Here is a 23,689-nt window from a genome sequence, read left to right on the forward strand (position 1 = left end):
CCTCCCTTCCCTTCCTTCCTCCCTTCCCTTCCTTCCCTTCCTTCCTCCCTTCCCTTCCTTCCCTTCCTTCCTTCCTTCCTTTCCTCCTCCCTCCCTCCCTTCCTTTCCTTCCTTCCTTCCTTCCTTTCCTCCCTTCCTCCCTTCCCTTCCTTCCCTTCCTTCCTTTCCTTCCTCCCCTCCTCCCTTCCTTTCCTTCCTCCCTTCCTCCCTTCCTTCCTTTCCTTCCTCCCTTCCTCCCTTCCTCCCTTCCTTCCTTTCCTTCCTTCCCTTCCTCCCTTCCTTCTTTTTATAATTCCTGGTCCACATTTTCTGATTCAAATAGCATTTCTCCTGGTACACATCAAGCAAAGCAGATGCTGAGCAGCTCTCCTGTCTACCTGCCATCTGTTAATATGAGAACATTGTTCACAGCCATGTTCTTCTTGCACAAACACAGCTAAACAGCCCTTGCATTGCCTGTCACATTTTTTCCCACACATTTCAGATCAATCTGAGATTCAGACTTTGCGACATCTTTTCTAAAGCCCCTTGCTACTCCCACACATCCATCCTTGGCTCTGGGCTCCTCCCTTATCTGTTGGGCTGGGAAATGATGGAGAAATGATAGCAGGATAATCCAGTGATATTAAAATGTGGAACGAAGGCATTTCAAAAGACAACATTTGCTAACACTCTGAATGCTGCAAAGAGGGCTAAAAAATGATGGCTGAAAGGATAATGTGGAGATCAGAGAATAACTGGTCATCTGTCTTCAGGAAAGCAGTTACATTTGGGTGATGAGTGGAAGGGGACTGTGAGAATTTGGGAGGCATTGAGAGGTAGTGTAGCTGACGACAGAATACTCTCAAGTATTCAGTGGAGGAAAGAATCAGAGAGGCAGTAGGTTGAAGATATGCAAGCTAGAAGGAATATGTATATGTATCTCTCTCTATATATAATGTATATATATTTAAAATATAATTAGGAGAAGGGTGAAGGGCAGTGAATATCGAGATACAAAATCAATAGACCAAGTATTTTGATGGGCAAACAAAATTACATAGTAGCTATTGATACTGTGTTAATACACCATCTAATTTCAGGTATAATTGATAAACCTTTAGAGCTTACTTAATGTTGATGAGAAAACCTGTTTCTTACTTGAATATTCAAAATCCTACAGAAGTTTCAAGGCAAGAGGAGTGGGGTAGGGAGAGTGATCTGAACTCCCTTCTAGCTCTGCCTAGACTCATATGTGATTCTGGATAATTCTATAGCTGGCCTTCAGTTTTCATGTCAGAAAATGGGGCATCATGACTGGATGCAGTAGCCCACGCCTGTAATCCCAGCACTTCGGGAGGCTGAGGCAGGCAGATCACCTCAGGTTGGGAGTTCGAGACCAGCCTGACCAACTTGGAGAAACCCTATCTCTACTAAAAATACCAAATTAGCTGGGCATGGTGGTGCATGCCCATAATCCCAGCTACTCGGGAGGCTGAGGCAGGAGAATTGCTTGAACCTGGGAGGTGGAGACTGTGGTGAGCCAAGATCATACCACTGCACGCCAGCCTGGGCAAAAAGAGCAAAACTCTGTCTCAGAGAAAAAAAAAAAAAAAGAAAAGAAAGAAAATGGGGCATCATAATGGGCAGTTCATACTCAACCGTTTTGCACAGCTATTGAAAGACTAAGGCAAGATGGTGTATAGTGAAGTACTATGGAAAAGAAAGAGGAGCGAAACAATGGGAAACATTAGTAGCCTGTGGATTAGGACGTGGTTAGATCGAGTTTTGGGAAATGGCACCTCTGGTTGGATGTGGAGGCTCCCAGCTTGGCCTTGCACAGTTCCTGTGTTCTGTTTGTAGACCACGGCTTGCATCCTGGTGATGCGCCTGGCATGAAGCTGCATATCAACAAGGCAGAGCATGCCACTGCATGGCATGGGAGAGTGCTCACCACGACCCCAGGCACTGCGACTGTGCAAAGCTTGAGAGGCTGAATTGCCTCACATTTTGCACACCCAAATTTTTCTTTAAAAAAGAGAAATTTTGTTTTATAGCCACAAGACTATGTTTTAATGTCTGAAGTTCTAGTTACGTAAACTGGAAGATGCTTAGGTTAATATCTTTACTGGACAGTCACCTGCAGACACCCACAAAAAAAATTTGAGGGTAGCAGATTTTGACCTTATATTACCATCCATCAAAAGCTTTTATTTGTAGCCTCTCCCTCAACAGTCCCTGCCTTTCTGTGGAATTGAAATAGTCTCATAAAGTAGCTATTTTTGCAAGGGCTATAAACCTGCATTATGTTTTTACAAGATCCCAAATAGGACTTCCAATCATCACAATGCTCAGATGAAAGCTGATTTGAAAACTGTGGCAGACATATATTAAAAAAAGAAGGCCATATATACTGATGATCTGAAAAAACTGCATGCACAGACACAGACAAAATAGAACACCCAGGCAAGGCGGAGCTCCAGGGCCCAGCTGAGACCCACAATCCCCTCCCGACTGCCCACTCCCTGGTCCCCCTCCACGGGCAGCCCTCAACTCCCCCTCACCCCCATGCTCTTTGCTTCCCGCTCTCAGATGCAGAGAGCCTTTTCTATTCAGTTTGCCATAACAAGTTTGACGTTTTCAAAGAATAATTTCATTAAGAAACCAAGACAGAAAGAAAGAGAGACAGAAAGAGAGGAAGAGAAAGATAAAAAAGGAGAGAGAAAGGGAAAGGAAGGAAAGGAAGTGAAAGGAAGGGAAGGGAAGGGAAGGGAAAGGAAAGGAAGGGAAAGAAAGAAAGAAAAAGAAAAAGAAAGACAAAGAAAGAAAGAGAGAGAGAGAAAGAAAGAGAAAGAAAGAGAAAGAAAGAAAGAAAAAGAAAGAAAGAAAAAAAGAAAGAAAGGAAGGAAGGAAGAAAGAAAGAAAGAGAAAGAAAACACAAAGCACAGAACTAAAGAGTTTCAGGGTACAGGCTTCTAATGCCATCTTAGCCACACTTGGCAATGAAATCTCTAGGGTGCATGTGTGCTACTAATTCATTAACAATGTGGGCTTCCCACATTTAGGGTGGCTTTATGCATTAGTGCTGGGGCATCTACTAAGACTTTGAGTCTGTCTCAAGTCTAAGTGTCACTGGGCTCCTGGATGCACATTCCTGCTTTAGATTAGCAAAGTTCAAGTTACCTTTTGGTTTTCCAAATGAGGGGAGCTTTGGGCTCATTTGCAGAGCAGATAAATGTCCTGTTAGAACTCAGAAAATAACAATGATTCCTCATAACCCACCCCTTAATCTGCCTGCATAGCACCATGAACCCAGATCCTCTTTGGGAACAGTCTTCTAGAATTGATCAGTTTTGTAACAATCCATTTCAAAGTATCTTTAAAATAATAAACACATTTCCATTCAAGAGAAGCAAGACGCTTTGCCACAAAAGCATGGTCAAATGTGACATCCCTCACTGATTTTTATCTTTAGCTTATTTGAAGTCCTGCAGGTTGACCCACGCTAACTGGTGCCGAGTTAGCTTGTGCTTTCTTGCATAAATGCATACCAAAGGAGGAGGCTTTTAGAAAGATTGGAGTTGATTACTTGACATGGGATCACATTTTATAAGGTTGGGGCTGCCTGCATCTCAGGCCCAACCAGTGACTCACTCTATAACCTTGCACTTCAAAGGATCTAGAAGTTGAAGAAAAACCAGGGCACCATTAAAAGCAAAATGCAGCTCCTGAACTCCTGGATAAGGTTATAGATTTTAAAAAAATGTGGGCACTTGCAGGCAATTTAGAGTTTAGGAGGTCGCTATGCTCTAAAATTAGTAAAGTACTCAGGAAGAGAGAATATAGGTTGACTACACTGCTAGAGTCCCATTTTCTTTCTTTCTTTCTAAAATTTTACATAAAATAACATCATATTATATTCATCTAACTAGGTTACTTGTCTATACAGTAAAACATACTCAGCCTATAAACATTTTTGTAGTTTCTAGCAATTGAAAAATGTGATCAAATTTCAACCATATAAAATTGATCTCACCTAATCACTCTAATTCACTGGGGATCCCTATAATATTTTTCTATAATTCAAATCTCCTTATTTCCATTTCTGATCCTGATAGATGGTTGCTCAGGCAATGCTGACATGTCACTAGAAATGTTGTCCTTACTTTTGACAATCAAAATACTCTGTCTGTAGAGTCTGTAAATATATTTAAACTTATTCTTCCACAGGCACAGAGTCTGTACCTCATGTGGGTTCGCTTGTAATTGGGTGATTCGACTAATGCAATCCGGATATTGAATACATAGGCACCTATTCCTTTAAACTCGGCAGCTGCAATTTCCCTCCATGAGTGAGTTGAAAACACTTTGTATTAGTAATGAACATTTCAGGGCCCTGCAGGACTAAGAAACAAAGGTCTTTCTGGGGCAAGGCCTGACTTTTCATCGATTCCCCTTTATGACCCTCACCTCTGGCGCTGTCCTTTTATGGCAGTGCTTTGAACAGGTACAGACATGAGTCTGCCCCTTGCAAGTCTTGACCCACTGCCACTACAATGTCACCTTTTATAGTTCTCAGTGTCTTAGAAATCTCTTCTCTCTCTAGGACCTAGCTAAACTCTTGTGATCAAATAGAAATGGTCGACAAGCAAATGCTACCAATAGTTTAAAAAAAGGTTCCATCTTGCACCTAGTAGATAATCTACAGTGGTTTGTCAAATTGAATTTATTGCAGTATGTCTACATTAAAACTTGCCACTCAGAAGTGGTGTGAAATTGTGTACCCAATCCTTGGCATCCTGACTGCCCTCTTGTCAGATTCTTGATTTGAGAACCTTTGTTAGCCATGTACAAAATGCGGAACTGCAGATACCTCTGTGCCACGGCAAGCTACTTTTCTGAACTCCTTTGCTCCTTAACCTCTCTTAGGAATCTTTGCCCCAGCACTTATTTTCTTCCTACTGAAACCTTTGTGTTGGATTTACCTTTTCCCCAGAACAAAGAAAACAAAACTGTTTCTGGGGAATGAAAGGCCACGTTCTCTGAGGTGATGGACTGCTCTCTTTACCAAGCCCAACTGCAAAACACTAGTGTCTAGAAGCAGAGAGGCCAAGAATTAAAACGCCAGCCCCAGGATGTTTTCTGGAGACAGCCCTTATACAGCAATAATTAAATCACAAAGAACTACTAAGAATTCAAATACAGGATGCATGGGTCATCATTTCAACCCAAAGGCCTCACTCAGTTAGAGTCCACAGCACCTTTATCTGGAAGCACTCTCAGCGACAGGAAATGCACTGCTGGGGTGCTCAAGTTCAAAGGTAAATAGGAAAAATAAAATCATAGCTGGGAAGGACGGAGAGCGATAGGAGTCAGGGAAAAGAAGACAAGGTGAATTTGGCAGAGGGTGTAGACTGATGAGAAGCATTAGCTAGATGCTTAACTCTTGTGATTAAATCGAAATCATTAATAAGAAATATTTACTATTGGTTTTTAGAAATGTCATACAGACAACGTACAGCCTTCTAAATGCAAGTAGTTAGACATAGTTATCCAACGGTAACAAGGACAGACACCCTTGGTATCTCATAATAATTCTCCTAAAGTCCAGGCCACCATGAACAAGGTTATGAAAACATCCTTTTTGTATTTTAGTGATGAACACTCATGAACTGAACGGAATTCAACACGGTCCATGTTGTATGGAACTTCTCACCATAATGGGCTGTGTTATACACTTGTAGTTCTATTTTACTTAGCACTGAGGTGGCCTCCCTTTCCCTCTCCACCTGGGATTAATCTGTCCTTCTTTTTCACTGATGTAGGCCTTCTTTGAGGCCCTATTTCTGTATTCATGACAGTTTTGTTCTTTTACTGGTAGCTGCTATGGGCCTACCTCCTACCTTAAACCCAGAGTTCAGAAAGCTCTTTCTTTTCATCTTTGCATATTAAGCACCTAGCATTCACTCAAGTAATGTCTGTAAAATTAAAAGATAATTGGTTTGCACGATTGAGAAAGAACATTTCAAGGAGACTGATGTTTACCTGAATTAATTGGGCTGCAGGAGATTTACATGGACAGATTCTTAATTGTACAGATGAAGTACAATGTACTTCGGAACTGTAACTTGTTGGCATAGCAAAAGCAAGTTGATCGTAAAATGTACTAGAATTCCATAAAAAGGGGTGCTTTGGATAAGTGCAGACAGGTGAAAATATTGCCACGTTCTCTGCTCTAAGTGGATTATGGTCAAATGAAGTATTTACAGAAGACGCCATTGGTTTCTAAATGTATCAGGAAAGTTTGGGATACGTTGAGGAGACAGCGCTTCCAGATTTGTATTTTGAACATAACTTTGAAACATACACAGGATGCTGCATAGAAGTATCCCACACTACACTGATATTAAAATGAAAATACCTTGTAATGCACTTTACCGAAAAAGCGGCTTGGTTAAATACCCTCACCGGTAAAGGGCAAAGGACCTCGGAACACTTCTGCACAGTTTCATATTTGAAATAACTCCTTGTCCTCACATTGCAGAGCAAGGGCAAGTAAGGGCTCTTGGCCAGAAGCTGAGAACAGCCTCATCACACAGAACGACATGGGGCTGGACATTATAATCATGGTGTCTGTTCACAATGGAGCTCATCTGGCCTGGCTTCTCCAGCCTTCATTATTTTTTTGCTTCATTAGAGTGAAACTCTTACACCAGGCTTCAGCTCCCATTTCTAATTTGGGATGGCATGTGTCGTCTGCTTCATGATGCTTCACCAGTACCCTAAGCCCTCAATTTCCACTTCCAGTCAGTCAAATAATTCTCATTCCTGGAGCAAATCTGAGAGATCTTTTCATAGAAAGTCATAATTGGTGGCTTTGCTGGACCCACTGAAAATTATAGAGACCAGAATTAAAAAATTAATTTTCCTTGCCGACCAACAGCTAGGATTTAGGGGACGGGCTGGTTTTCGCCTGATTTCTGACCGAGCTAGGAACATTCTTACTGTTCTTCCCTGAGGCTCTGCAGTGTCGCTGAAGGAACATCAGAGAACCAGGCAGTGGGGGGACCTGGGTCAGAGAAGGAAGAGTTACTCCCTTTTGAGGTTTGTTCTCCAGCTGGCATCTCTCCCGGTGGCTGCAGAGCAGCAGGGGACATGCGGAGGTGGACAGCAGGGTCTAGACCTACCTCGCAGCCTCTTCAGCCTCTGCTCCCGCCGCCTCCTCCGCACAACCAGCAGGAGCACGAACAGCAGCAAGACCCCCACCAGGATACAGGAGATGGTCACCAGCATCTTGAGCCCCTCGTTGGTCGTCAGCCCTTCTTCGCTTTGGACAACTGATTTAATGAGTGGAGGAATTGTACCTGAAAGCAGGGCCACGGTGTTAGATGGCTATTAATGAAGACGGCATGGTGGAGCTTTTAGGGATGATAGGTTATAAAAATCGCGGTGTGATCCTAGGGTGTCGGAGATGATGAAAAATGAAAAGAACTCTTTTTCTAGGCCCTGGCTCACTTATTTTCGTATTTATTTCCCTCCCTCTGCCTGAATTTCCAACTTATTCTATAGCGCACATTTGAAAAGGACTTCGTTTTGCGACACACTACTGAGCGCAGGCACTTGAAAGCATGAGGCCCAGGCTCGGTGCTGACAAAAGCCACATGCATCTACCCAGAATTAAGTGTTCCCTTGACTGTCACCCACACTACAACTGATAGAGACTACTTGAAAAAATTGCACATCAAAGAATGAACAAAAGGTTGGGCAAATGGACAGAAGCACGTGTGCAGGGAGAGGGTCCTAGATACACTGGCATAAAGCTCAAATCCCTTGTGATTAGGTTATTTGTGAGCTTTTGTCACAGGTGTAAGACCAAATCTACTTTAACAGCTGCCATCTAAGAGTACGAGAGCTACAGACAACTTTTCAAAGGGGACCCATCCAGGTTTCTAAAGGAGCCTACTTTTGATCCGGCATTATTAAATAGTGCTACAAAATCCAGATTATTTCGAGTTATAAGGAAACACTGAAGGAAAATGAACTCTGAGCTATCTTAAGCTGTCTTCTATCTAGATGCTCAGTACAATGGATGCAGAGATCTAAACACAGGCATCCACCTTTTATGGAGTATGTATTTTGCTACCCTCCATTATGTAAGATGCTCCACCCCACTGCACTTTCCATATACAGCAAGGGCCAGAAAGTCAGCACTTCAGGAAAAGAGAATGCAAAAATAATGTAATTTCTCTCCCAGCAAAATGGTCTTTATCCCGCATTTAGTAAGCAGAGCAGGGATAATGGAATCCTCGTTCCTCTGAGATCTCCGCTAAAGCCAAGAAGACTGTTTTTCCAACTTCAAAGTGTTTTTGTGAAAACCCAAGTCTCCAAATGCTTAGAAATTCAGGGAAAAGGCACTTACAGGATGCCCATAAGGATGGGTCTGCAAAACCAAGACAACACAAGGACAAGCAGAAACATTTGGCTAAGGAAATGGCAGAAGAAAGAGTGAGATCGATAAATGGAGGACTCTGACACCTGAGTGATACGAATGTAGGCTGTCCATCTTGGTTTTCTCAAGATAAAAAAGTTCTTCAGGCAGATGTGACAATAGAGATATTAAAGCTATCTATTCATAAGTTTGGTCCAAAGAAATCTGTAATCTCTTTCAAGGAAAATATAAACATGCAGTCTTATTTCTTACTGTCATAAAGTCATTTCATATTTCTAAAATGTAAAGGTAGCTTGCAGGATTTTTCAAAATTTGGGATCTTAAAGTGAGAAAATGATATGTTTTCTTAGAAGACAAACATTTAAAATCCGCAGAGCACTTTGTGAATTAGAATCACAGTTTCAAATTCTACACGAGTAGTTTTCTAATTAAATCATGAGCTGTGAGCATATCATCAGTGTGCACATTTAAGCTGGGTGCCCAGGCATCTGCACATATTATAGAGAAGCTGGGGACCAGAAAGTGAATATTGTAAGACAATGATCTAAAGCAAAAAAGATACTTACTACTCAAATGTATGCTGGTTAACAGAGGATTTTGATGAACCCTTAAATGCTAAGTAAAGTGTCTGGTAAGTGTCAAAGTTCTTTACTTTGTAAGATCAAATAATTCAGCCACATTATGGGGAGAGGCCAGCTTGGAAGTTCTCCTCTGCCTATGGGTGATGCTTTGTGATGGGGACACCTTTGAATGAAGTCACTTGAGTGAGGGCTATGAAATTAGAGAGAGGCAGCCCATGAAAAGCATCAGCCCCTGAAGAGAAAAGTTGTTGTCTGGGAGGGCATAGGCTATTCTGGGGCCATAGGACAGAGTCCCTGCAGAGGCTAGGGACCCCGGCTGGTGTAACCAACACTAGAAGAGCTTTCTACAAGCTCAAGGTCTTCCTACAGCCCTGAGACCCAGGCCAGAAGTGCCAGGAAGACCCTGGGCTCTGGTGGAGGAGGGTGTTGTGGAAAAATGACCTTGGACAGGAGATTTGGGGTAGGTCTGCTCTGTGTGCGAAGCAGGAAGAGCCAGTTCTGAGCCATCCGGACATTATAGGAGAAATTGATCAGATGAAAATCCCAGGCAACTTCACCTCATTAGCTCCTTGTGGTCATTTCGGTGGGTCCTTAGGTTCACAGACACTCTTCCTAGGATGGCATAAACTGTGCTCCAAGGAGCTACTTGCTGGAGCTTTAATAAAGCGGCCTCCCAAATGCACGAAGTAGAGGAAGAATCACTCTTCCAGAGGGCAACCTTTCTCTTCAAGGGCTGATGCTTTTCATGGGTTGCCTCTGTCTAATTTCACAGCCCTTAGTTTTGAGTGACTTCATTGAAAGATGTCTCCTCACAAAGCATCACCCACAGGTAGAGGAGTACTTCCAACTTGGTCTTGGTTTGGCTAACTGTCATTAAAGGGTTTCGGTGTTTCTTGGTTAAGTCATTCAACACTGTGGTCTAGCCTGACCAACAGAAGATGAATAGAAGGCTCTGAGGAGAGTTGCGCTGGAGTTCCAATTCATCCTGATGCATTGCTGCCATTTTTACCTTGCAATTAGAGCACCTAACTCAATCCTTGCTGTTCCCCTAGTGAGAAATCAGCATCAACGCGCTGCTACCGGGACCTTCTAAAGTTCCCCTACTAAGTTACAGTCAAGGACACGCTCCCTTTCAGCTTCGCTGGGCTTAGCATTTGTTCAGTTAGCAATAAATGGCCCTTGATACCAGAAAAAATGAGTGAGATTTTCAACCATTTATTTTTGGTTAACTAATGTCAAGAGACACCTCACCTAGTTTTTGGAAAGTAAATGCAAGTGGCAAGTGTGTGTGAGTTTGTGTGTGTGCACGTGTTCATGGATTTCTATTATCCTATTTCCATCGGTGACCCTGCTCCTGCCCAGAGACTAACATAAGCTCCTTTACCATGGAAAATTGTTTTCGCACATGCAGTTTAAGGGCATAATGAGTGCAAAAAAGAAAGTTGTTATGTGGATTGGGATGAGGTGGGGAAAGGGGTGGGAGACAACAAAAGCAATGTTAGCTCATAGACATCAACACAAGCACAGAACCACATGGTCAAGAGTCCTTCAGCCCTGAGAGAAATCACTCCTGCCCCATGACTCCCCACTGAGACGCCATCAGTGTCCATCAGTGTGGGCACACAGCTTACGACACTTCCTGATGATGGCAACGGCTTTGGCGACTGCTGTGTTTCAGGAATGCTGGGTTGTCTTTGTCTTGGAAACTCTCCCTCACTAAAACTGGCTTCTCCCCGAGGACCCTGTGCTCGGACACCCTTCTTGTTCTCTCTCTCCTATGCTCTCACACTTGCAGAATCCAAGCCTCATTTCATTTGAGTCTCTTATTTCTGGACACACAGTGATGGTCATCTGGATATAATGAACTAGGGAGCCCCAGACAGAGTTCACTGAATCCCCAAAGCCTAATGGGCTCCATGGGCACTGGTCATACTATGGCAAAGATGATGTTCGATGGGAAAGGGGCAGGGCCCACGTGCACATTCCCCAAGACACAAACAGGAGGGCCACGAAGCCAGCCAGCTTACTGCCGTCGTAGTTCAGCGTAGCGAAGTTGGCCTGCTTCTCCGCGCAGCCAGCGCTGTTGCACACCCGCATCTGCAGCTCATACCAGGTGGCTTCCTGCAGGTCATACAGGATGTAGGACTTGGAGAGAGAGGTCCTCTGAGCTGTGGTCCAAACCGTGGTCCCAAAGGGCCTGTACTCCAGTGTGAAGGAGGTGATGGGGCAGCCGCCGTCATTCCAGCCAATGAGGTTTAGCCTCACGCGCGTGGTGTTGATGCTGGCAAACAGCTCCTGCTCCTTTGAGAACTGGGGCTCTGCGGGAGAAGGCACATGGAGGTCAGCTCACAGGACACATGGGGAGGCCATCAGCGTCTTCACGCACTTCCCTCAGACTGCTTTCTCCAGCGAGGCCAGGAGCTCAGTTCAAGTCTGACTCACAGGCACTGGCAACTTGTCCCATTAATAGAGACTTTATGGACCAAGAGGCTTTCTCCAACTGTAATGACCTGGGTGTGTGAGGGAAAATTGCACGGGCAGAGGTTATTTTGGGGTATCTTAGAGTTCCCTAAAGAACAATGCGACGTTCACGTATGGGTTTCCTTCTGTGGTTTGCGCTGCAGTGGGCTGGGCTGACCTTTTTCCATCCTCATGTGATGAACCTGACTCAAGAGAAGACAGAGTTGGATTTGGGAAGCACCAACAGATTTTCCTCCACAACTAAACACTTGGTCTTGGAGCCCAGGGACCTAATGGATATATTTCTGCATAAATCAATCCCAGATCATTTGACCTCTTACCACTTGTTACTCAAAACTGTGGCACCGGGCACAAATAATACCCTTGCCATCTCATTACTCGCTCTCCTGCCATCTGACCCCACTCCACCTGATAGGACTCCCATGGGAGGGAAGCCTGCAGAGACATCTCCTCACCTTCTCCCTTGGCTCACACAGAGCTGCATCACCCCTCCTTCCTTCTGGAGTTCCTGGGACAAAACCTCTTTCTCTGAATATCATTTCTTTGGGGTTCATCTCCTTGAAAGTCCACATTTTAGATTAAAAAAAAATGCAACTCATTTTGAAATGTTAACAATTTACCCATCATTTTCCCTCTGAAAAGCAGGGGCTATGTGGCAATGCGGAAATGATAGGAAGGTGGGGGTATGGGCTGGCTAAGGGAGAATAGGGCCTCAAAACGGCTGACAGGGCAAGTGTCACGTTTCATGGCTATACAGCCTTGGCACCTCACGTTCACCACGCTCTTGATTTTCAAACGACATTCTTCTCTTTAACTGCAAATGAAACAATAAAAGAGAGGACCAGAACACTCTGGAAGGTCCAGCTGTCCCTCTCATTATGCTGTGGCACTGCTGAAGCCATCTGAGGAATGACAAAGTTCAAACACATAAACATAAAACATGATGGATCTTTTATGACTCCAATCTCCCCTGCTGGCTGGGAAAACGGAGGACATTTAGAAGCGACGAGAAGGCACACCTACCTTTTCCTAAGGTCTTTGCTTCTATGATTTCACTTATACGCCCTGGGCCCACTCCGTTTTGGGCTGTCAGTGTGAACTTATACCAAGTCCCACATTTGAGATTTTCCAAGCGGTAGGAACGTTCGCTGGGGCTGATTGGAAAACTCCCCCACTGCTCGCTGTTGTCCTCAGAGTACTGCAGTATGTATCCTGCAGAGAATGAGAAAGATTCACATAGCACTGTTTGCTTTCTGCGGGAAGTGGGCTGACGTTTGCATTTTGTGTGTGTAATAGAATGAACGTTCTCAGAACTGAAGAATCTTCAGAAGGAACATTTTCACTCTTTCTGACTCCAGGAAATTTAACCCAGCCTGGGAGAAGCGCCATGATGTATTGATTAGTGAGTCATTTGGGCCACACCAGACATTATCACTGCAAAGTATTGCTGGATAGTGTGGTCAAAATTAAACCACTTTTCTGCTCATTCTCTTCTAAAAGCCATATTGGGCAGCAGGGAATACTAAGTTGCTCAGTATCTGCCCCTCAGATCTTACGTGCCTGAATCCTTGAGTGCAGACATAGGCTGAAGCTGAGTTATTTTTACAAGACCTGAATCTCTGGGAAAGGGACACGTTATCAATGGGAGTAGAGATTTCCTCAACTGCCTCACTTCTCATGCACTCCTGGTCTCACAATCCATAGACACTAGGAGTAACAACTCCAAGTCTTGCAGTCATTCCAATATTCTGACAGTAACCTGGCTTCTCTTTAGTTTGAAAAATTCCTCCAACAATTCATTCCTCCACAGGACCACTGCCTCTACTTTTACAACTACTAACGATGACTGTCCACTCTTGAGCACTCACTCCATGCCAAGCCCTGTCCTGAGCCCTTTGCTTACAGGATTTCTGCAAGTCTATGGAACAGTGATGACTCTCCCATACTGAGATCCAGAGCAGCTAAGTGGTGAGTCCCACGTGCAGAAAGGAGGACACAGACCCTTCAGTCAGCCTGAAGCCCATGCTCTTCACCCCCGTGAATGCTGAAATATTCTTCCTGTTAGCTCCTTCATCCCTGTTATCTACAGCCATGTTCCTTCTCCACCCTGGCTAGCTGGCCTGGAATATGGTGTCTTTGCAACAATGGGTTGGTACCTTCTATTCCTGTCCTGTGGAGCTCCATTTTAATAAAAAAAAAAAGCATTTTTTTCCCTGCACACTACAGTGTCTCCTAAACCCAAATGGGCAGGTTTGCTGATTTCCACACTCATCTCTGATGCCTCCTTCCGAGGTCACGGTCAGTGTCTTCCCTACTCCTTTCAGCCTTCCCTCCCCACTGGACTTCTGTAGCCATAGGGTCCCTGCTCCTTCCTGAGCCTTTGTGTTCCTCATCTGACCTCCGCAAAGCTCCTTCAGTACCTGACAGGTGATATCTGTGCACCTGCTCCCAGCCACATCCCAGCCTGTATTCCAGCTGCCCTGCATATTATAGGGATTCCGCTTTCCTCCCACTTTCCACCCTTGAAGTCACCTCAAAAAACTCCTCTAATCCTTGGTGATAGGCCTGTATAGTTCCCTGTCCCCTGCTATCATCCTCAGTGCCATCAGTGTCCATCAGTGTGGGCACACAACTTACGACACCTCCTGATGATGGCAATGGCTTTGGCCACTATGGTGTTTCAGGAATGTTGGGTTATCTTTGTCTTGGAAACTCTCCCTCACTAAAACTGGCTTCATCCCGAGGGCTCTGTGCTCTGACACCCCTCTTATTCTACCTCTTCCATGCTCTCACACTTGCAGAATCCAAGCCTCATTTCATTTGAGCCCATCCCCAGATGCCCCCCGTTTTTTTCCTATAAGAAGGTTCTCTAGTCAGCCTGGAACCTTTGGTAGGCCATTTCAACAAGGAGCCTCGTTTCTCCCACTCTTTAGACTTCTGGTCATGCTTATGTTACTGGTAATCTGTGATCCACTTTTCTTCCCAGCTGTCCATAATCATTTAAGAAAGTCATTAGGCCAAGTGTGGTGGCTCAGGACTGTAATCCTGGCACTTTGGGAGGCCAAGGCACGTGAATCACGAAGTCAAGAGATTGAGACCATCCTGGCTAACATGGTGAAACCCCGTCTCTACTAAAAATAAGAAAAATCAGCTGGATGTGGTGACGCATGCCTGTAGTCCCAGCTACGTGGGAGGCTGAGGCAGGAGAATCACTTGAACCCAGGAGGCAGAGGTTGCAGTGAGCCTAGATCACGCCGCTGCACTCCAGCCTGGGCGACAGAGTGAGACTCCATCTCAAACAAAACAAAACAGAAGAGAAAGTCATTAAACTGTGATAATTGTGACTCCTACAATTTGTGCTGTGCATCTGCAGCTGGGTCCTTGTAGCTTCTTGGCAATGACTTTGTTCATCTATTAATGACTCCCTGTGCATTCCACAAGGCAGCTGTTACAAACCTATCCCATGATGCTCAAATCCATAGACACATCCTCACCACTATTTAAAAAAAAAATCACCTCACTTTTTCTTTCCTGAAAAAAAAAATGAAAAGAAAGAAAGATCTTCCCTTTACCCATTGGAATGCTGATAAAAGTCTAACAACTGGTTCTTGGAGAGGAGAAAAAAGGCTCTTATTTGTAGCATTTCTGATTTCCATGGTGAGGGAATGTTCTTAGGATGGCTGTGGCTACTGAGTGCAAAGCTGGGAAGGGATGGGGCACTCCACTCTTGGAGCCGGAAGGAGCTGATCCAGCACACCACTGAAGTCATTCTGAATTGCTCCTGACTTCTGGTTTACTTCCCAGCCTTCCTTCTCTCTCAGAAGAAAGGGTGTTCTCTGCCTTAGGAAGTCTAAGCCCCTATTCTCTCTCCCCAGCCCTGGGACCTCTTTTATGGCTCAGGCCCTCTTTCCTGTGTATCTTCTGTCTCTAGCTTAACTCCACCTACACTAGAATGATCATGTTCACTCCTTCCATATAAACCTCATTTAGGCTGCGTGTGGCGGCTCACGCCTGTAAGCCCGGTACTTTGGGAGGCCGAGGTGGGCAGATCACCTGAGGTCAGGAGTTCGAGACCAGCCTGGCCAACATGGCAAAACCCCGTCTCTAGTAAAAATACAAAAACTAGCTGGGCGCAGTGGTGCGTGTCTGTAATCCCAGCTACTTGGGAGGTTGAGGCAGAAGAATCCCTTGAACCGGAGAAGTGGAGGTTGCAGTGAGCCAAGATAGTGCCATTGCACTCCAGCCTGGGTGACAGAGTGAGACTCCATCTCAAAAAAACAAAACCTTGTTTATATACCTCAACTGTGAACTAATTGCAAAGGCTTTGTGCAAATAGATTGTTTTACATGTACACTTTAGGTCTTCTGTCTTTTATTACTTTCTAAGTCAGGACAGTACGTATGGTTACATAAATGAATGACATTGTGTTGACAAAATAAAAAAGAAACAGTATTTAGAATCTCAAAAAAGAGATGCCCAAATTTCTTTTTTCTTCCTTTCTTGCAACTGTTGATATTTCACTCTGTGAATAAGCATCCTTGGATGAATGATTTGAGTTTCAACAAATATCCTAAAAATAGATGCATGGTTTCTGTCTTAGGTAATGGAGGGACTGTTTATATGTATTTTTTGGGGAGAATAAACTAACACATACCAGTCATTTGCTGAAGATGTGTCACTTATTGGCATGTGGATCACACAACTAATCAACTCTTGTGTACAATCTCTACCTTATTACCTCTGATGGAGCTGCCCCCGTTGTCTCCAGGGAGCCAAGAAAGGGTGATGGAGGAAGACGTGGTCTTGGAGACTGTAAGCCGAGGCTGATCTGGTGGAACTAGAGAGGAAACAGTTTTTAGAAAACAAGAATTAGTTTTTTCACATCTTTAATTTTCCTGAACAGTCATTTACCAACTCATTTTTAACAGCCACTTATTAAATAAGTGTTTTAGATTGCCAAAATAAGCAATTCACTTCTGTCAAAATGTCTATTTAGTTGATATCCTGGGCTAAAGAGCTAGAACAGAATTTTTTAAAAAAATCAGCCACATTTCTTCTTGGATTCATATCTAACGCATTTCCTCACTAGTTCCTTGACTGTCTGAGTTATTCATCACTAATTGAAATCTTCTTTAAACTTACTAAGTATACATGCCTCATTTTACTATGAATTTCTGCCATGAAATTTAAATGGAAAAGATAAATGGCATCCACTTAGCAGTTCTGTTCTTCTCAGGATGGGAAAGGGGAAGGAGGAAAAGTAGCTAGTGGGAAAAAGAGCTGGAAAAATCTTCACTTTCTAAGCTATTCCTCCAAGATGCAACACACACACACACACGCACGCACACACACACACACCCCTCTGAAAATCAAAAGCAGGCCTTTGAACTGCAGAACATGAACTGGTCTCTCTTACAAGGCTTGTAGAATACATACTGGTAAATAAGTCTGGACCGGTTCTGAGGACAGAAACACTAAATTCAGAATCAGGTTATCCAAATCATATAGAAAGCTTCATATAAAGCTTCATATAAAATTCCCTTCTATTTTCCTCCGAGAGAAGCCTGATATATTGGCCTATCTCTTTAGAGTCATAATATAGTGCCTGTCTTCCAAAATGCCCTCGAATTATCCTGACTTCAATTAACTTGAAATTCAAGATCAATTTTGCAGTATTTTTAGAAATATAGTCCTTTTCCTTTCCTTCCATCCCACTGAGAACAGTATTGATTTTACTTTTACTTGCTGTAATCTATTAATGTGACAACACCTAAATCCAAAGAGGCACACACTTTGATTTTTCTACTAATAAAATATTGCTGTGCATACAAATCTGAACTCAATCAGTTATTGATCGGGATTTACACAAAATTTTAATATGACAATCTTTTGAAGTTGTGCACATTTTGTGTATGATATCAAGAAAAATACTTAGTATTAAATACATAGCTAAATATTATAGAAATCTAGTTAGAGCTCCAGTCACTGTCATTTTATAAAGTACATTGCATATAAAAATGGGGTTAATTATCATACGAAAAAGACCACAATTCAGACTTGTTTTTTGTTTGTGTTTTCTGGGGATACACTTACACATATGTAAACAGTGCAATTAATGGAAATTAAGAAGGACTTTTTTAGACATGCACGCATAAAGGAAAAAGAGACTAGGCATTCTGTATGCAAAGATGTTTTGTATCTTGGTATTTCTGAGGCTGTGAATGCTTTTTATTTTCTTTGATTTGTTTACATTTTGCAAAATGAACATGTGGTTGTTTTCTGTAATATGAAAACAGAGATTAGCGCTTTATAAGGGCTGATTTTAAAATGTGTTCAATGTTACCCTTTGCATACAAAGTGTACATGTAAAAGATATCATTAAAAAGAGTCCTCAGATGTTGTACCTTGTACTTGTAAGTTTAAAATAATTTCATCAGATCCCCAGTTGTTATTGGCGATGCAGCTGTAATAGCCAGAGTCTTCTGCTTTCACTGTGCGAATAATGAAGCTTCCGTTGCTAAAGATGCTCCTCCGCCCATCAATCGTTACTAGACTGGGTGTCCCGTTACTGCCTCACAGGAAGAAAAATGCACAGATTAAAGAAATTACAATCCAAATTAGCTGAGGTTGGGGAAAAGCATAAAGACTCTCTGTGAAGCAAACAAGACGTCTGAAAGCTTCATATTTCTTGCATTATGAAAGAACTAAATATGATTACATAATGAAAACAATCAATAGCTGTGTAGCTGAAGGTTTCCTTTGTAAAAAATGTTATGCTGAAGACGAGATCTGCGTCAAGGGCCCAGATTCTGGCTCAGGTCAATGGGCTCCTCATCCATGCCAGAGACTGATGGGTCCTTCTTTACTCCATTCTGTGGGCACTGCAGATCTCCTCATTTTGGCAATTCTGGGAATTTCTTCTGTAGGCAGAAGCGCCAGTTTGAACAAATCATATAGGGGAAACTAAACCTTGGGATCATTTTCAGATTCACTGAAAGTCACAATTATTCATGATTTTGGCATGAAAAATGACATGTGATGTCTCAAGAGGGTGATGAGTTTACCCCAGTATGAAAAGAACTGCGTGGCCATCATAACCACTGCTCCAGTGGCAGACTGTCCAGTCCTCTGGGGTCATTCCCACAATAGGCAGAATGCCAGCTTGGCCTTGGGAGCTACGTATTTCATTTGGATGAACCAACTTTAAATGCATGAGAAAAGTGGTCACTAAACCAAGCCATTATTATTTCTACAGTTTGGTCACTACACCAAGCCATTATTTCTATAGTTTATGCCTTCTAAGTGCTTTTGCTTGAAAATAGGCTTTCTTCTGAATCCATTATATCATATTTCTATGCTCATAAATGAATTTTCAACCCTTTACTTATATCCTAATTTCTTCTCCTGAATAGAGATAAAGCACTTTAAAAAGTTATATGGACAGACCACATCTCACTCTCTCTCTCCCTCTATCTCGGCTCCTATTATTTTAATAATTACTATTGAGTATGGAGAACCAGATTTTAAATTAGCAAAGTCCTAATGTACTCCATTTCTTAAAGTCCTTTCTCAAGGTATTTGAGTTATGGTTAGTTCGCTATCTTTAAAGAAGAAGAGATAGATGTTAAGTCACACAATAACCTTGGGTACATTCATCTCAGTTACATGGACAATTTATCTGAGAGGGTACAGCAAACGTGCACAATAATTGAGTTGGTTCGACCATTTTCCTTGCAAGCATTCTCTCATGAATTAAAAGGCTCTGAATTAACAGACGGTTGATACAATAAATCAGACCCTTTCAGTGCTAAAGCCGAGATTTCTTCCCTGCCCTCATCTCAGAAGAATTGGTAGGTTTCCTTGAGTTTTCACTAATATAAACAAACACAAAATTAGAAGACCACTAGACCCACCCTAAGTACGTCAGATGTAATCTCTCAGAGTTTCACTGAAGGCATACATTGGGTTACTGGTTACCTGTCTTTCATCCATTTGACCGCAGGAGAAGGGTCCCCAACAGCCTTACAAGGCAAGGCAATGTCTTTCATCCATGGGGTAGTCACTGTCCCACTGAAGGTCAGGATTCGCGCAGGAGCTGAGGAATCAAACCAAGTGGACGCCTGATTACTCCACAGACGCGTCTGCACAGAGGCCAACGTGACCTACTCAATAAAGGCAATACCCAAAAATGGATGTGAAGCCAAGTCACATTACAACTGTCCACGCTACTCCCTGGTACCTGGGTTATGAGGAATTGTCATTGTAAGAACACACAACTCGCAGAAAATTCCCATTGTAGCATTTGTTTTTCTTTTATTGACTAAACATGAGGAGTCCAAATTAAATATGTGGGGCTTCATAGGCCAAGCAGCTCCAAGCTGTGTTTTCTATGAGCCCAATTACTTCTCAAAGCACTTTATGAAGCAATTTATCTCAACACAAAAACTGCTCATGAAAATATACTTTAATATCAGAGGACGTAGACAATACAAAACACAAAGGCCCCAAAGACGGGAAGGAGTAAAACTGGAACAAGTTCTACTTATCAGTTTCCCGACTGTGTTATAGCAACTTGATCTCTAGGACACACATTAAGGAGAATGAACATTTTCAGAGTGGCCTCTCTCGAAGAACAACCGTTTGCTTGGGACAGTGATTCAGATGCCCAAACAGGAGCATCTGCCAGGGGCATCTGGTGCTGGCACGGCCCCAAGGTAGCAGGAAGTCCCAGGAGACAAGGAAAAAAGCTCATGGTGAACTTGCCTTGAAGTCCAGTGTGGCCAGCAATGAGAGGTTCTAGTACTACCTCCATCAGTGAGTCACAAAAGCTGACAGGGACGCCACACGCAAGTCTTCTAGAGGAAAACAATCTGCTCAGTCTGTGTCATACATTGGGACATTACTTTCTGGGGCATAAACAGGAGCCAGGGGCTTCTCCTGTCCTTTGTTTTAGCCAGTATGTTTCAGACACTGTCATGGAGCTGGGGACATAGAGGAAACAGGTGCCCCTATGGGAGCTCACCCTCAATAGATGCACAGACCAAAAACCACAGGTGGCAGGCAGCCTTCATCTGATTCAGAGCCCATAAAAATGGGGCCAATGTGAGACCCCTGCACCATTTCTGGGTTGAGGGTTTGCACTGGCAAAGGAAGGTGAGAGGGCTCCCCCAGGGAAGCTCTAGAATCCCAGGAAGGGCAGAGTACCCGGAGCCAAGTCATTATGCAGCCATCCTAGTATAGAATACCCACATTAGTCACTAGGATCTACCAGATCAAATCAGACATTTATGCTTCTGGGCACTGTGAGCAAGAGTAGAGAGAAAAAGGAAATGCCAGAGGGCTTAGAAGCTAGACCTTGTTTTTTGTTGCAGCAAAACCCATGTTTCAAGCAGTTTCCGCAGACTGAGATGAAGTATTCTAAGGCAGGGCTCATTTAATCAGTCATTGACATTGCTGATTTTGCATCATGATAACAAAAAGGTCCTGATTAGGCAGCATCAGATTTCCCGCACTGGTAGCTTTTGGCATTTTCTTTTTCACACTCTTCAGACAGTTCTTTAGAGAGTGGAGAATGTCCTCAGCAGTAAAAGGCGGGTGGCTAGAGAAATTCAGCTAGAGTTATGGGCTTTCTGGCTTTTTAACAGTCAGCCACTTTAAGAAATATGTTTTACATCAAATTCCAGAAGCTACACATGCATTGGGATGTTTGTGTGAGTGCAAACAAAGTTGCCTGAATAAAGACTTCACTATATGTGATGCATTATGATGTTTTCTACCCTTTCTTAACCCTAGTTTAGTCTAGTCTAGTTGATTTGACTCTGTTCCATTCTATTCCATTGTTGTTCTTTAACATTCTGGGCATAACCCCTCCAATTAACTCCAGGACTTACGAATGCTTTTCCATTAGCAATTTTAAAAATACAAGCTAGAGCTACTTCATCTTCAAGCCCAACAACCTCCAATGCTATAGCTCAATGCCCATTTTAGACAGTTGAAATTTAAAGGGTCTCTAGCCAGAAATGTCATGACTGGGCAACTCAACACACTAGACCTGGGGCAGCCAAGAGAATCCCCTAGAATCTTTGTTTAAAATGCAGGTTCCCACCACGGCCTTGTGGATTCAGCAGCTCTTTCATGTGCTTGGGGCATCTACCTTTTGACAAGTATCCCAGGTGATTCTGATGAGAAACTGAACCCCTTTGCAACCTGGTGTCCCCTCTGATTCGGGTCCTGTTTGTTCTCAGCCATGGGGCCAGATTCTCTGTGCCTCGTTCGTGTCCTGGACCCCTTCCTAGGAGGGGCTTCCCCCAGGACCAGTGCCATGGCCCCATTCTGCCACTCCCTCCATAAAAGCAGTGGTCCTCCTCTTCTTCAATCTATATCTGAATTTTGGACCCTGTTACCTGTCGCTAGACTGCTGCTGGTCTGCCTTGACTTCCAAACAAGTACAGAATAACCTGTCTCAGTCTCCTCTGCTGTGGACATCCCCACCCCTCTAGGATGGGCCTTTCAGCCTTAATGGTTTGCCAGCGTCTAGGCTTCTGGGTGGGGACTGCCCAGTTGATTATCTGCTCCATCCTGGGGCACTCCCTAGCTTATCCCCTTTCCAGAAAACCTACCTAAAGCAACCCTAACCCTGAGTCAACCTCCCTTAAGCATGAAAAGTTGAAACTTTCTGGAAAAAATCCATGCAATAGAGTACTTGGAGATTGACCACCATTAAGGATCACCAACCTCAACTGAACTGTCAGTACTTCCTGCCGGTCTTACTGTTTCTTTAGTAAATGTCCTCCCCGTTCCCTGCAATGATGGCTTCCTATTGTCCCTCCTCTTCTCACACTTCTGGGCTGCCCTCCACCATCCCCAAGTTGCCTAATGCTTCAGGGACACCCCGTTCCCTGCAATGATGGCTTCCTACTGTCCCTCCTCTTCTCACACTTCTGGGCTTCCCTCCACCATCCCCAAGTTGCCTAATGCTTCAGGGACACCATCCAGGAATCCTGCATTTCCAGTCACCAAATCTGTGAACCTACTGGCATTTCCTCCTCTAAACCTCAGAGCTGTGGTCATGGGCTCTTTCTTATGTATTGTTGACTTCTCCTTTCTCCCTCTCTACTGGGATCTTCCCATTACCATACAAACATGCTCTCATGGCAGGCCTCATGAAAAAACAATGAACCCAGAGCCTTTCCTCGAATGAGACCCTCCCACACCTCCAAGCTTCTTCTCTTGGTTGTCACTTCTTCCAAGTGGATGTGTGTTGAAGGAATGTTCTGCCCAGTCAGCCTGCCCCTCACCTCCTACCCACTTTCTCACCTGACTCAGGCTCATTTCTGCTTGCCCCTCCACACTGACAGCACTCACAGAAAGGTCACCACGGTCCTCCACGTGGCCAAACTGAGGGGCATTTTTGCCTGGTTTCACCTGACTTTCCAGCAGCAGCAGCCTCAGCTGACCGCTCCCTCCTTTTGCAAGCACTTTTTTTGAATCTGCAGCTTAACACCCTCCTGGCTCCCCTGCCTGTCTGGCTTTCCCCCTTTTCCTTTCCCTGCTCCCACTCCCTTTGAGAGGCCATCCTGTACCTTCATCTCTCCTCCATCTCTCAGCCAATCTCATTCCTATCCCAGGTGTAAGGGATACCCAGATGCTGACCCCCCTGAATTTCTGCCTCCTTCCAGATGTCTCTCGAGAGCCAGGACACACCTCAGTGCATAGACGCCTCTGAGTGAATGGCTCTTTGTCATGTTGGAACCCCTCCAAATGCCCGTGCCTCCTCTCACTGGCTTCAAAATCCACTTCTTCCATGGTCTTCTTCATCAGTAAATCATGCCTCCACTTATGCTAACCCACATGAGAATTTGGGTTTTCATTCTTGCTATCTCCCTCTCCACCCTCTTCCATTTCTGCCACCGAGTCTCCTCTGCTCTGTGTCCACAACACAGCCCAGGCCCCTCGGCTTCTCCTCTCAATCCTCTTTGCTACTCTGCTACTCCAAGCCTCACTGGGTGACCCCTTGGCCTCCTTGCTGGGCATCTGCTTTTCTCACCCTTCCCCCTCTGCAGTCCATTCAGGACAGAGAGATCAGGGTGGTCTTAAAAAGCACATCCACTATTGACTGGGCGCAGTGGCTCACGTTTGTAATCCCAGTGCTTTGGGAGGCCAAGGCAGGCAGATCACGAGGTCAGGAGATCAGAACCAT

The 23,689-nt window shown here is 44.0% G+C and overlaps 1 protein-coding gene across 1 annotated transcript in view; it reads right to left on the reverse strand.

The window, feature by feature from the left end:
* Positions 1-23,689, reverse strand: part of DSCAM (Down syndrome cell adhesion molecule) — a 909,566-nt gene that overhangs the window by 54,511 nt on the left and 831,366 nt on the right. Inside the window, exons 24-29 of the mRNA XM_011984189.1 lie at positions 19,468-19,585; positions 17,895-18,058; positions 16,229-16,327; positions 12,514-12,702; positions 11,037-11,327; positions 7,167-7,343 (exon numbers count right to left, since the gene is read on the reverse strand). Of these exons, the coding sequence (XP_011839579.1) occupies positions 7,167-7,343; positions 11,037-11,327; positions 12,514-12,702; positions 16,229-16,327; positions 17,895-18,058; positions 19,468-19,585 (1,038 nt within the window). The remainder of the gene's footprint in view (positions 1-7,166; positions 7,344-11,036; positions 11,328-12,513; positions 12,703-16,228; positions 16,328-17,894; positions 18,059-19,467; positions 19,586-23,689) is intronic.

Source organism: Mandrillus leucophaeus, unplaced genomic scaffold (genome assembly GCF_000951045.1).
Source record: "Mandrillus leucophaeus isolate KB7577 unplaced genomic scaffold, Mleu.le_1.0 Scaffold262, whole genome shotgun sequence".
Taxonomy (NCBI): Eukaryota; Metazoa; Chordata; class Mammalia; order Primates; family Cercopithecidae; genus Mandrillus; species Mandrillus leucophaeus.